This window comes from Acanthochromis polyacanthus, chromosome 5 (assembly GCF_021347895.1).
Source record: "Acanthochromis polyacanthus isolate Apoly-LR-REF ecotype Palm Island chromosome 5, KAUST_Apoly_ChrSc, whole genome shotgun sequence".
Taxonomy (NCBI): domain Eukaryota; kingdom Metazoa; phylum Chordata; class Actinopteri; family Pomacentridae; genus Acanthochromis; species Acanthochromis polyacanthus.
Genome location: NC_067117.1, coordinates 41443688 through 41457388, shown reverse-complemented (window position 1 = coordinate 41457388; position 13701 = coordinate 41443688). Strand labels below are relative to the sequence as shown.

The following is a 13701-nucleotide window of genomic DNA, read 5'->3' as shown; positions in this document are numbered from 1 at the left end:
AACCTGCACCTCATTTATTAGTGCAAGAGAACCACACACAAACCAAGGTTATAACACACCTCACCATGATACTATGAAAGGTAACCAGAGTGAACCTGTGGAGTCCACACACATTGGCAGTGACCAGAAGCAGAACTGAGCGCTTCAGGCGCTCCTTTGTGCCCACCGTCATCAGACTCTTAAACAGCAGCGGAGGCCACAGTACATCACTGCTCTGACCCCCCCATAACTACTGTACATAACTCCTGTTGATTACTGTATTTAACTCTTGTTACCCTTCACACTGTCACTTTAATATCACTGTCACTTTACTTCACTGCACTGCATAGCTCAGCTGTCCTGGATGACACTTTTTTTCACATTGTGAATACCTCATACTGTTTGCTGTTTATTGTTTCCCCATTTTGTTTTGTTTATTATATGTCACCCTCGGCTTGTCCTAAGACTATGTGTAATTCTTGAACCCAATGCATGCTATTACCCTTGTATCCTTGTATTTGCTCTGTGCTGCTGCAATACCTGAATTTCCCCTCTGGGGATCAATAAATCTATCGATCAATCTTATCTTATCTTATCTTATCTTATCTTATCTTATCTTATCTTACTAATGTGCCAGTGAGTCCTGTTCATACTGATGAGAATATCTTCAACCCACCTCAGATCCACAAAATGATTGTGGAACATGTCATTTGAAATGAATCAACCACTTCATCATCCACACAAAGGATTCAAACCTTCTCTGGTTGGATGGCAAGGCCAAACGGTGAAGTTGACTATGACCCTTGGCGCACCCAGGTTGATCTCCGTTTCAGTGATCCCTCCATTAATGATGCCCTAAAGGTGAGGAAAATCCTTGAAAGCTGACTGAGCCCAGTGATTGTGAAGCCCCTCAGACTCACCTCACCACCAAACACTTATGTTATCAGCTGGATTCTGCCTTTGGAGTTGTGGAGGATAGAATGTTTTTTCACGGCATTTCTCAGCTCCAACCAAAACAACGGCATGAAACCCTCTGCATACCTGAACAGACTTCATAGCCTCATCACTAGAGCAGTTTCTAGAGGGGGAGCCCCTACTGGAAACTCAAATCACCATTTACTCAGACAATTCTGCAGGGGATCTGTTGGGATCAGAGTATCAGCATAGGCCTGCAGTTAGAACACAGGAAAAGCAATCCACCATCATTCCATGAACTCTTCCTTATGTTAAGAACTGAAGAAGATTGCAGGTCAGCTGAGCTGGACAGGATGAAGAAGCATTTTGGCAGTACCAAAGCTGCTGCACATGCTCACTCCATCTTTGATATCTCTTTAAGAGCACAAGCCTCTCTCCACTTCCAACATAAAACAAAGTGAGACATCTAGGATTGATAAAAGGATAGCTGAGCTAATTAAACAAGCTGAAAAGTTGAATTGGGCGAAAGCACCAGAAATGACCATCTTGCTGTTAGCAGTAGCAGCATGAGGAAACCTTTCAAAGTACATGGACTGTCAAGGGCATGGTTCTGCTTTAAGTGTGGAGAAGCTAACCACATTGCTGCGCACTGTTCAAATGAACCAAACCCCATGCTAGTTCGCAGCAAGTCAATATCAGTCAATATTGTTATCGTTTTTTTATGTCTACCACGAAAACTGATAAAATAATGCCTGGATTTCGCCGGCATTTATCCATCCATCCATTCTCTATACACTGCTTTATCCTCACTAGGGCCGCTGGAGTCTATCCCAGCTGACTCGGGTGAAGGCAGGGGACACCCTGGACAGGTCACCAGTCTGTCACAGGGCTACATATACAGACACACAATCACACTCACATTCACACCTACGGGCAATTTGCATAACACATGCCTGTGACACAGCACAAGGTCATTTTTATTAAAGATTTAATCTGTCGGAAATTATACATCAACTGAACAGCCTTGGTGGAGTACTGCACTCTGAGTGCTTTTCTTATGTTGTGTCAACTGCTGAACAGTAAAATGTGAATTGAAAACATAGTTTCTGCATTTACTGTGGAAGTATTTATCAGTAATACAGTGAAAATGAGAGGGAATATGAACATTTACTTTGCAAGTCGATTTTGGTGAGTGCCCCTAAATTTTCTGCTTGCGCTCCTAAAATTTGAAGTTAAGGGCCACTGTGATCCTAAGAAAAAAAGTTAGTCTGGAGCCCTGATATTGAAATACCAGAACCTGAAGTGACACGTATCACCTGTTACAGATGACACGTATGTAGCAACGGAGGACCTGGTTGAGAGCGCTGACATTGGAGCACAAGAACCTGAGCCTGTAGGGTTGAGATGTTCTACTAGGGAGTGACACCAACCTCCCAAATTCACTTATGAATAAGGACAGCCATTGATATAGGAGATTAGTTCATTATTTTAGGCCTTGGGACTTGCATTCTCCTGTTCCCACACACATCCCTTCAGTCAGGTGTGCATGCAGAGCCTACATAAGGTTTCAGGTAGGTTTCCTCTAGGATCTTTTTGCCGGGACAGGTTCTCCGGGAGCGGTGGCAGCGTAAACAATTGACATTTGACTGCCGATTTTACTTTTGCATCTTATTCATGGAATGGCCAGTTGAAAATGGCTTTTTAAAGGCTGAATGCAAAAATAAATAAAACAATAAATTATTATTTTTTCTCAACCCGTTTAGAGTCCCCGCTTAAAGTCTGTGCTTCCCTATAGGTTTTTCTCCTCTACTCTCATGTCTTTCCCCCTGCTGTACAGTCGTGGCCAAAAGTTTTAAGAATCACACAAATAATGATCTTCATTAAGTCTACTGCCTCATTTTTTATGATGGCAATTTGCATGCACTCCAGAATGTTATGAAGAGTGATCAGATGAATTGCAATTAATTGCAAAGTCCCTCTTTGCCATGAAAATGAACTTAATCCCCCTAAAAACATTTCCAATGCATTTCAGTCCTGCCACAGAAGGACCAGCTGACATCTTGTCAGTGATTCTCTCCTTAACACAGTGAGAGTGCTGATGAGGACAAGGTGGAGATCACTTTGTCATGCTGACTGAGTTAGAATAACAGACTGGAAGCTTTAAAAGAGGGTGGTGCTTGAAATCATTGTTCTTCCTCTTTTAACCATGGTTACCTGCAAGGAAACGCTTTTTACAAAAAGGGTTTTACAGGCAGGATACTGCTGATACTAAGATTGCACCTAAATCAACCATTTATCGGATCATCAAGAACTTCAAGAGAGGGGTTCAATTGTTGTGAAGAAGGCTTCAGGGCACCCAAGAAAGTCCAGCAAATGCCAGGACCGTTTCCTACAGCTGATTCAGCTGTGGGATCAGGGCACCACCAGTGCAGAGCTTGCTCAGGAATGGCAGCAGGCAGATGTGAGAACATCTGCACGCACAGTGAGGCGAAGACTTTTGGAGGATGGCCTGGTGTCAAGAAGGACAGCAAAGAAGCCACTTCTCTCCAGGAAAAAACATCAGGGACAGACTGATATTGTGCAAAAAGTACAGGGATTGGACTGCTGAGGACTGGGGTGAAGTCATTTTCTCTGATGAATCCCCTTTCCGATTGTTTGGGGCTTCTGGAAAAAAGCTTGTCCGGTGAAGAAAAGGTGAGCGCTACCATCAGTCCTGTGTCATGCCAACAGTAAAGCATCCTGAGACCATCCATGTGTGGGGTTACTATTCAGCCAAGGGACTGGGCTCACTCACAATTTTACCTAAGAACACAGCCATGAATAAAGAAAGGTGCCAAAACATCCTCTGAGAGCAACTTCTCCCAACCATCCAAGAACAGTTTGGTGACTAACAATGCCTTTTCCAGCATGATGGAGCGCCTTGCCTTAAGGAAAAAGTGATAACTATGTGGCTCAAGGAACAAAACATTGAAATTTTGGGTCCATAGCCAGGAAACTCCCCAGACCTTAATCCCATTGAGAATTTGTGGTCAATCCTCAAGAGGTGGGTGGACAAACAAAAACCCACAAATTCTGACAAACTCCAAGCATTGATTATGCAAGAATGGGGTACCATCAGTCAGGATGTGGCCCAGAAGTTAATTGACAGCATACCAGGGTGAATTGCAGAGGTCTTGAAAAGGAAGGGTCAACATTGTGAACTGACTCTTTGCATAAACTTACTGTAATTGTCAGTAAAAGCCTTTGACCCTTATGAAATGCTTGTAATTATACTTCAGTATAATATTGTAACATCTGACAAAAAGATGTAAAAACACTGAAGCAGCAAACTTTGTAAAAACCAATACTAGTGTAATTCTCAAAACTTTTGGCCATGGCTGTACTCTTTGCTCTCCTTCACTTTGTTCCACGGCTCCTCCCTGTCTAATTTTACTTGTCTTATACAATTACATTAACATTAGATAATGTGTACTCACATCACATTTGATTTCAAGTGTGAACACAATTTTTTACCTAACCATCATCATTTATGAGTCAGTAAAAGACTAATCATACCTGATAAGCGTCATCTTCATCAGGTGTCTTCTGACAGAAATATTGGAACAAACTCATCTGTAAACACAGTCAGCAGTTACATCATGACGTAGATATTCGCGTAGTGCTATGAATGAGTTTATTCGCTGAGTTGGCACCAGGCCCAATTAACTGAAGCTACTGATATGTTAATTAGCATTAGCTGGACATCAATATTTTGTCCATTCAGGATTTTGTAGGCATTTATTCTGAAATTAATTATTTAATAACGCTCCAACTCATTTACACTAGCTGGTGGGAAATTAGCAGCAGCCATATCCTGGTTTAAAATGAAGTACTTGGTAGATTTAAGGCACTAAATGATCATTTACTGTTGAATGAATCATATTTGGACATGTCTGTCAGGGGCTTAAAAAGTTAATTTCACTTCCTGGCACACACGTGTTCACACACACACTCACGGCTTGTCAAATCAGTTAACAAGAAAAGCACTCAGAGAGCACAGTGCTCCACTAAGACAGTTCATCTCCTGACCTTGAGCTGAACACAGGCGTGTGTCATGTGTGTCAAATACATAGCGGGCGACAGGAATTGATGGGACTCAGAAACACCCCCACTATTTAATCAGTTGTTCCCTGTATCATTTCCAATACGTCCACAGAGGTAGATTTGTTATAGGATCACAATGATGTGATCATCAGCAGGCTGCTGAAGTAGCGTTCACTTGTTGCCATGGTTACCGTGCTGCTAGCAGACGCCGTGCCGCTACCTCAATGGGAAATTCTTAACAAATCCCTGGATCCAGACTTCAAGCTGCATCACTGCCAAAATCTAATCACTTGGTCTTTGGGTCATTTATGATCTTCACTGAAAATTTCATCCAAATCTCTTAGTCTGTTTTTGAGTAATGTTGCTAATAGAGAAAGGATTCACGTATACTGATTGTCACATAACTCCACCACGTTCCTTGGTGGAATAATTAATCTAATTTATCTTCATTCTTTCAGTGCTCTAACAGATCTGTATGCAACAGTTTCCATCATGGTGATTTATCTGGTCTGTGGTCTGCTCCTTTCAGCCGTTCTAATATGTGTCGTGGTAGAAAAGTGCTTGTCAGTCAATGATTTTTTTTGTATTCCTCCACAATATTGCACAGGTGTACAGCAATTTACTTCCGCTTTCGTGAAGAACGTCAGGGAATTGTTTATCACGGTCTTCAGCAGTCATTCTTGTTGGTAAATGAGAGACATTAGAATCAGACACGTCTGCATCTTCAAACCATAAACAGGAAGTGAATTTGGTGATGTACGTGCATTACGTTTGTGCTGGGGACTGCTTTTAATGGTGGCACTCATGGGAGGCGGGACAAAATTGCAGAAAAGTTGCAGTGATTGGACAATTACAAGGTTGCGCAGAATTCGTGGAGATTGGTTGAATTTGTATGAATTGGTGCGATCGCAACGTGGCGAATTCCTGGAGGGACTTGTAGTATCTGACCAGCTACTTGTGGGAAAACATACATTCCTTTTTCCCTATGTAGGCAGGTGGTCTCTGACCTGAGATGTGTTTTTGTCTGGGACTGTTTATGTTAAAGTGGTTTCTGTCTGGGAGATCGTAAAGTGATGTGGGGCCTGTCATTGAAGGGAAGCCATATGTTATGTTAGGTTTCCATGCATGGACCTATATCAGTGAATGACATCTGTTACCCTAGAAGAGAAACCCTATGCTATGTTGATTTAGGGGTTCCTGTTTTTACCAGAGTCGTCAGATGTTGATTTAGGGGTGCATCCTGTTTGTCACCAAAGTCTCAGAAGTTGAACTCACATCCTTACCAGAAGGGTATAAAACTGATCACTAGCCCATTGTTTGAGGAGGAATCAATTGGCAGGCTCCTTCCAGGCATCTTCTGTCTGTATTGATCCTGTTCTTTCTTTTAATAAAAAAAACTTATAAAGAAAGTCAGTGTCACGGACGTTTCTCCTTCACCTGCACATCACAGACATCTGAGAAACTACGACAGACTGGTTATGAGTTGTCTTAAGCTCATAAGTCTACCTTTTCTCCGGTAAGTCGCTGCCCTATTTTCCAAGATGACACTCCTCTGACACTCTGACCAGGTGGTCGACGTGACGTCACTTTCAAGGCCGCGCTCTCGCGAGTAATTAACGTCATATTAACCCGATTATCAAAGAACAGATACTGAGCAAGATAGTTACCTTAGTACTCATGAGTACCCAACACAGTGCAGAACTCTGCTGTGAAGGTGGAGACATGCGGCGGTGGTGTGTTTGCAACAATAAAAAAAGACAATTGAAGGAGCGGCAGCTAGGATTTAGGAATAGCAGCCTGCTACTCCTAAATGAATGGAGAGGAAACATTGACCTTTTTTAAGCAAGGCAGTGTATAAATACCAAACTCTGTTCATGAACACAAAGACGAGTGCCTTAAGTTTCATCATTTTTTTTATTTTCTTAGTTAAACAAGCAACCAGAAACAAACAACAGACACAAACTAAATACCAGTGATCTCAAACAGATTCCTGACTTGCACCACACATTTTAAGGCAGACACACTTCAGGAACAGAAAACTCAGATGCTTATCCTGAAAAGAGACAGTTTAGAAGATAGAAATGAAGCAGTGATAACTTCTGATCTTGAGTCTGCACAGCTTCTTGCTCACCTGCAGTTTGGCCAAAAATCTGATGAGGTGCAGCTGATCTGAGCCTGAAAACACTGACATTATGAATCCTAAATAAAACTTCCAAACCTTTCTGTCTTTTGTTCATTTACTGGTTCACTTTTGTAGACTTGGGTTTTCTGTGGAGGCCAGTGATGGTTGACATGTAAACACCATGTTTGTGCTTCAATACAAAGCTGACATTAAATTGCATATTTTACACAATATGAGCCAAACACCTGCAAAAACAAGAACAATTAGATGGAATTGACTGACGATGAATAAATTAGATAGTCGTTTATAGTGGCAAACATGAGAAAAGATGAATCCAGAAGCCATTTATTTTTCAGTAGGATTTACACTCCTTAAATAAATTGAACTGAAACACTGATTAATCTGAGTTCTCTACCTGAAACAAGCAAATAAATTAAAACAGAGGGAAAACAAACATTTTCCAGATATGTTTCACTGAAAAAAAACCCTGAATTTTCAACAAAGTGAAAGGTAAGTTCGCTGCTACTTAATCCTCGGAACCCCAAAACCTGCCAGGCAAGATGGAAAGGTAAAAGTGAAAAATGATCTTTGAATTGAGTTAAAAAATCATTAACTCAGCTGTAGTCTACAGTCATGTAACAAAAATCTGGGAATATTTGGCATGTTTACCCCTATCGGTAACACCTGTGTGGTACATATAGATTTTTTCCTCTTTTTTTTAATGATTTATGACATTATAACTGTGTCATAATGCACAAAAGAGATTTTTGAGTTCTCTCTACTTGTAGCCGTTGTTGTGCTGTGTCCATAGAAGTGCAGGAACAAAGAAAAATCAGCCCACAGTGGATGGAAATGTGATGAGAGCAAAAAAACGCCCAGAAACAGCTTGAGGTTCAGAGGGTTAAGATGAAGCAGGAAACAGTGGGAATTACTGTCCCAACCTTGAACGACCATTAAATAACTCAACAAATACCTGGTTTTGTTTTGGAGTCATTAGACAGTCATCAAAATCCCTTAAATGTCCATTTTGTTGATTAAAAAGGTAGAAATGAAACAGAAGTGATTCCACAGCATCCGGACAGTTTCATTTGCTCCTCTGTTCTTCAGTGATTTCAACTAAATGTTTGATGCGTTGCTCTTCTAACAGCAGAGTAACAACACCTGTGCATCAAATGTAATCAGTCAGGCGGCATGACTTTCAATATTTACCCTTTTTCCATGCCGATTCTGAAACCAAAGTAAACAGTTTTTGACCACTCAAAAAAAAAAAAGCTGTTAAAAACAACAGTGCATCCAAAGTTGACAAGATAAGGCAGAAAAACGAATCCCTTTTGCTTTGCTTTTAAACACAAAACTGAAAAATGAAGCGAGTTGTGCTCATGACTCAGTGTATTGCAGAAACATGGAGTTCTACACACCAAGAGGCCACAACACAGGCCTGGACATCCCAGATCAAATCGAGCTGAAGTGTTTCTCTCCAGAAATATCAGATGTTTGATAACTGCTCAATATTTGAAGCAATAATTCATTTTTTATCTAAACGCTTTAAGATTGCACCCTTCGGCCGATAAAACAAAACCTGATATACACATACAGCCGAGTGTTGCTCGTATATACAGACGTGACTCTGTATGAAGAATCTCAACTATCTACAGTCATTTCTCACCACTACCGTCGTTATCTTACACCCCTGAGGAGTTTCATGACCTGAGAAGCTTGTTTTTAATTCCCTCACACATCAGTGATCAAAACTCAGCCGTCTCCTCTCTGACCGCGGCGCCACTAAACCTACGTAGAAAAATAGAACTGTGCTTTATGCTGGATGTGCACCAGAAATGTCTGGAAAAATGAGCGGTCAAGCAGCTCCGAGGAATGTTAGAAGTTAAGCTGGACAAGACAGACCTGGGTCGACGCCAGATCAAGCTAATAAATCCAGGAAACACGAGGTTTGTTAAATATAAACCATGCATTTGTCAGCCCAGGTCTTTGTAGCTTACTCAGGAAGAAAAACAGACGCAACAAATCCAAAATTAAAAAACTAAACTACCTAAGAAGGGCACTGGTGGTTATAAAAAGGCCAAAGTGCTAACATCTCATTTGATTCCCTTTAAAACTGTTCTGGGTCTGTTGACATTTGACAGCAGGTTGCTATTTCAGGAATTGTGATCCTATTAAAGAGTCTATACTCTGCACATTTACAGGTTCATAGTTTCATTTTTTGGCTCAACCAGAACACGTCTACATGCATTTTCTTACGCTTTACACTGCAGCTGTTCTTTCTAAAACATTCTGTTTAAGCTCCGCCCCCCTCATCGGAAAAACCCCGGCTGTTTTGATTGGCCACTTGACTAAAGTCAGGCAGCCTCGGTCAGCTGGAGGTCTAGAGAGAGCTCTACCTCCAGCAGAAACATCTCTAGTGGGAAAACACTGACGGCTCATTCTTTGTTTGAGGGTCAAACTAGCGGAGAGGCAGGCGTCACGGAGATGTATTACTTTGTGATGTAGAAACGTAACGGAAGAAAAGCCTGGACTTGGAATGAGGCGTTTTAAGGAACAGGGTTGTTTGTGGGAGAGAACAGCTGCCTCTGATGAAGACTTCAGCCTTTGCCCAGTTTGCAAACCTTTCACGTGCTAAAAAAGCTACAGCACACTGATGGAAAGGTGAAAACCCAAAAGCAGAATACAGGCTCTTTAAATGAAGCCATCTGAAAAGTGACCACCATTCTGGAGAGATTCAGAAGTGAAATTAGCCTGTAAACTGAAGGCACAAGGAAAAATCAGAGGAATACTTTACCATTACTTCCATCTCTCCCAGTTTGTGCTGATGAACAACACACATTTACCAAACGCTTTGTAACACACTGGAATGATGGAGCTGCTACACTGTAACTCCTCCTGTGAGCACCAACCAGTGGAAGCTGCTGAATGAACACGCACCGAAAGTCAATGAACGTCCAACTAATATGGAAGCTCAGAGGAGAAGATGTGCATGTATTACTCTACAGTATGTTAGAAAGCATTCACTAAATAGTCACATAGTGATGAAGATGCTTTTGTTTCTTTTCAGAATTGTTGACCTACAGAGTTGAGTACTTTTTAAGGACAATATTTTTGCTTTTCACGTCTGCTGACAGTAAAATCTTCTGTGTAATTGGTCCTATAATTTAATGGCTCCATGAAGTTCAACATGACACGAGCAAAATTATTTGATACTAAAGCATTAATCTCCACCAGCTGCCCTTGGAAACAAACATGTTTAGAGATGACGAGGCATCGCTGTCATGAGCAGCCATTAAGAGTTTTAAAAAACCCTAATTACAGACCGAGCTCAGCACCGAATACTCATTTCTGCCTCTTAACTTCATGCTGATGCTGCAGAAATGGAAGAAAGCGGTCTCTAGCAGACAGCTGAAAGAACAAAAATATTTTAAAAAGGATGTTTGTGAAGTAGAAACACAAGCTTGAATATAATGAAGCGTTTCCTTTGTAACCATGAAGACTCATTTGTCGACCTTTTGAGAAGGGATTCCACTGCGGCTCCATATTCAGCACTGAGAAAATACAACAATGAGGAACACGTACCAGTTGAAGAGTTTTCATACAGTAACCAATGCTAAAAGACCTTTTTTTCAGTAAGAAATCAAACTGTAAATACATATGGAGAGTAGAAAATCTGACAGATACCAGATAAAGTTACAAAGAAAAACAAATCCTGCCATTTAAACCATGAAACTAAACTCAGTAGGACTGAAACCAAACACATGGTCTGAGGGCTGGAACAACTTTCCTCCTGTATTTTCAGGACTTTGTGTGACTTTGTTTTCAAAAATTGATCCCTTTCTTGACTCTTCTAGATGTTCTCAGTCTGCAGAGGGAAACAGAGAACTTGATCGTTGTTTGCCAACGATGACTGAACAGGAAACGGTCGAGGAATGAACAGACGAGTACCTAAGCTGAACCTCAGCGCTTACAATGAAGATGTACCGCACTATGAAGTAAAAAAAAAAACTATCGTAATGAGATCTGATGGGCTCTTTTAGCATTTTCACCGTACTATAGTGAATGCAAGCAGAAAGAAACCAGATGAGCCGATTCAAACCAGTTCATCTGGACTCTGATGATAGGAATGAAACTTTAACTGTCATTTCTTGAATTGTTCACAACAGAAATGCACCTCAGCTCTTCAAAGAGAGTTTGAATTCATTTCAGCTTGATGTGTTTTGTGTCAGTCTAGCTCATGCTAACTTTGTACTGATGTTTCACCTCTCTGAACTCAGCTGGAAACAAAAGACGCTGAGCTCTCCTGTCTCCTGGTTGTAGGAGCTATAGAAACATGTTTATTCCAGCTCGCTAATTTCGGTTTACTTTTCCATGGACTCAAAAATGATTTATGTAAAAATCGTCTTTCTTTGAAACGCTGCAAGCTAATTGCCCCCAGTTTAACTGTTTCTCCAAACCTCTACGATGAGGGTGGAGTGCAAAGGCAGCATGACAATCAGAGCCACAACAGTCATATTGATGGATATACAGCAGGTTGTAATAAAATATATTACTCCCCCTAAAGGCTCCAGATTACCTCAAGAAGGTGGAAAAAAGAATGAATATGGATCTTAAATCAAACAACAGTAAATGTCAATAACATTCTGTAGAAGAGAGAAACAGCTCTCTGGAAGTTCTTCTTTACCAAACACAGCAGTTTGACATCTGAAGTGATGATGGTCACGTCCTTACATCCAGCTGCATCATCTCATGACCGGTTATTAGGATGAAGAATTCTGAGCACAGCCTCAGTGACGTTTCTCCAAACTGCTGTAGAAACCATGACATCGATTCTCCAGTCGCTGCTGTGAGGAGCTCACAGGTCTGTCTCAGAAGTTCTGCTGCCGCCGCTTTTTGGCCTCAATGGCGTCGAGGATGGGCTGTCTCTTGGCCTGGTACCGCTGACGGATCTCCTCAATCTCCTGCTCCATCTGAGGGTCCAGAGAGGCGAGTCTCAGCCGCAGCTCCTCCACCGACCACGAACTCACCTGGATCAGAGCACAGAGTCAAAGCAGTTAATCTCATCTGTATCAGACAAAAACTCAGCCTGACCATCTCTTCGCTGTTGCATCACTAGACTGCAGGTGTGTTCCTCAGGACAGAGCGGACAGTTAGGAAAAACCCATGGACTACTGATGGATCTACTGCAGTCACAGCACTGATGTGAACCAGCCTCAGTCACAGCAGAACAATTGCAACACATAACTGATTAGTTTTCAACTTCATCATCATGATGAGAATTTTCTGCTGTCAAAGTCAAAGTTCTCCGACTCCAGCTCTGGAAATGGGATTACTTAATGTTTGTTTTTACTCCTCTGTGACGGTAAACTGAATACTGTTAGTTTGTGGACAAAAAAAGACAACTGAGAAACACTGACATTTTCCACTGTATTCTGAAACTTTATAGACTAACTGAATAATAAAGAAAATAATCAATAGATTAATCAACAGCAAAAATAATCGCTAGTTGCTGCCAGAGCTTCAGTATGCAGTCCTGCAACATGTTAGTTAGCTTCTATGCTAACTGCTTCCCTTCACTGTCGTTTCTGTCTTGTGCTGCTGGATGATTTGATGAAGCTCAAAGATTGATAGGTATCCAGTCCATTAACGGACACTTAAAAAAATCTTTACCAAACCTCAAAATATCTCACGTGTGACAGCAGTAACCAAGGTGTCTGATAAGAGCATCTATTTTAGTAGCTTTCAAAGGCTACATCTATTGACATTTATTCAATCTCTTTCTGTCTCTGTCGGAGGCCTCAGATAGGGACCTGGTGCCTGCTTTAGCTTCTCCCCTGAGGATTCCCCCTCTCAGCTTTTACCAGCAGCACTACACTCTCAGACTATTTATTACCCACAATCGATAGAGCTAAAATAACACTGGCGTCCTAGTCCACTAGACAGATAACCGTGAACAGAGGGTGGAAGGTCCTACAGCTGGACTACACCAGGGTCAAGGTAAAACAGACGCTGAGGGCCAAAACCTCAAATCATTATTAACCTCAACATTCACTGTAAATCCCTTTAATACAACATAATTAATGACAACTGTTTGGAAAATGAATTTATCAAAGTAGCAATTACTTATCCACACTTGGGAAGCTGTATGTTTGCAAGTTGGAAACACTTTTAACCAACTTAAAAGATTCAGTTATCAAAGTAGCCAACCAATCTTAAGTCAATAAACTAACTTAAGGTATGTGTCCACTGGATCCGTCAATTTCCCATTCATTGTCTATGTGAAACACACAGAGTACTAGACTCAGTCTCTACTTTATGCAAATTTGATGCGGCATGCAAAGATCTGATGCATCGCGAAACTTTGGTCAAACGTCTAAATGAGCTGTGGTTGAACAAAAAGGAGGACAGATTCAGTAACTGCACGGCTCATTTCTCGCCTCAAATGCTTTCAGAAATACTTTGCACTGAACTGTAGGGCGGCCCTGAATACCAGTTTCTGGGCTCTGGATGTCAGTAGCCTGACTTTTAGCCCATTTCTGTGCACATTGAAATTTGAGGCTATGTTTGAAAAACAGCATCTCAGGGACCACTGAATATAAAAG

The 13701-nt window shown here is 41.3% G+C and overlaps 1 protein-coding gene across 1 annotated transcript in view; it reads right to left on the bottom strand.

Annotated features, from left to right (window-relative positions):
* Positions 1 to 6872: 6872 nt before the first annotated feature.
* Positions 6873 to 13701, bottom strand: part of LOC110969598 (serine/threonine-protein kinase 4-like) — a 47442-nt gene continuing 40613 nt past the window's right edge. The window contains exon 11 of the mRNA XM_022219715.2: positions 6873 to 12126. Coding sequence (XP_022075407.1) covers positions 11968 to 12126 — 159 coding nt within the window. The 3' untranslated portion in view covers positions 6873 to 11967. The remainder of the gene's footprint in view (positions 12127 to 13701) is intronic.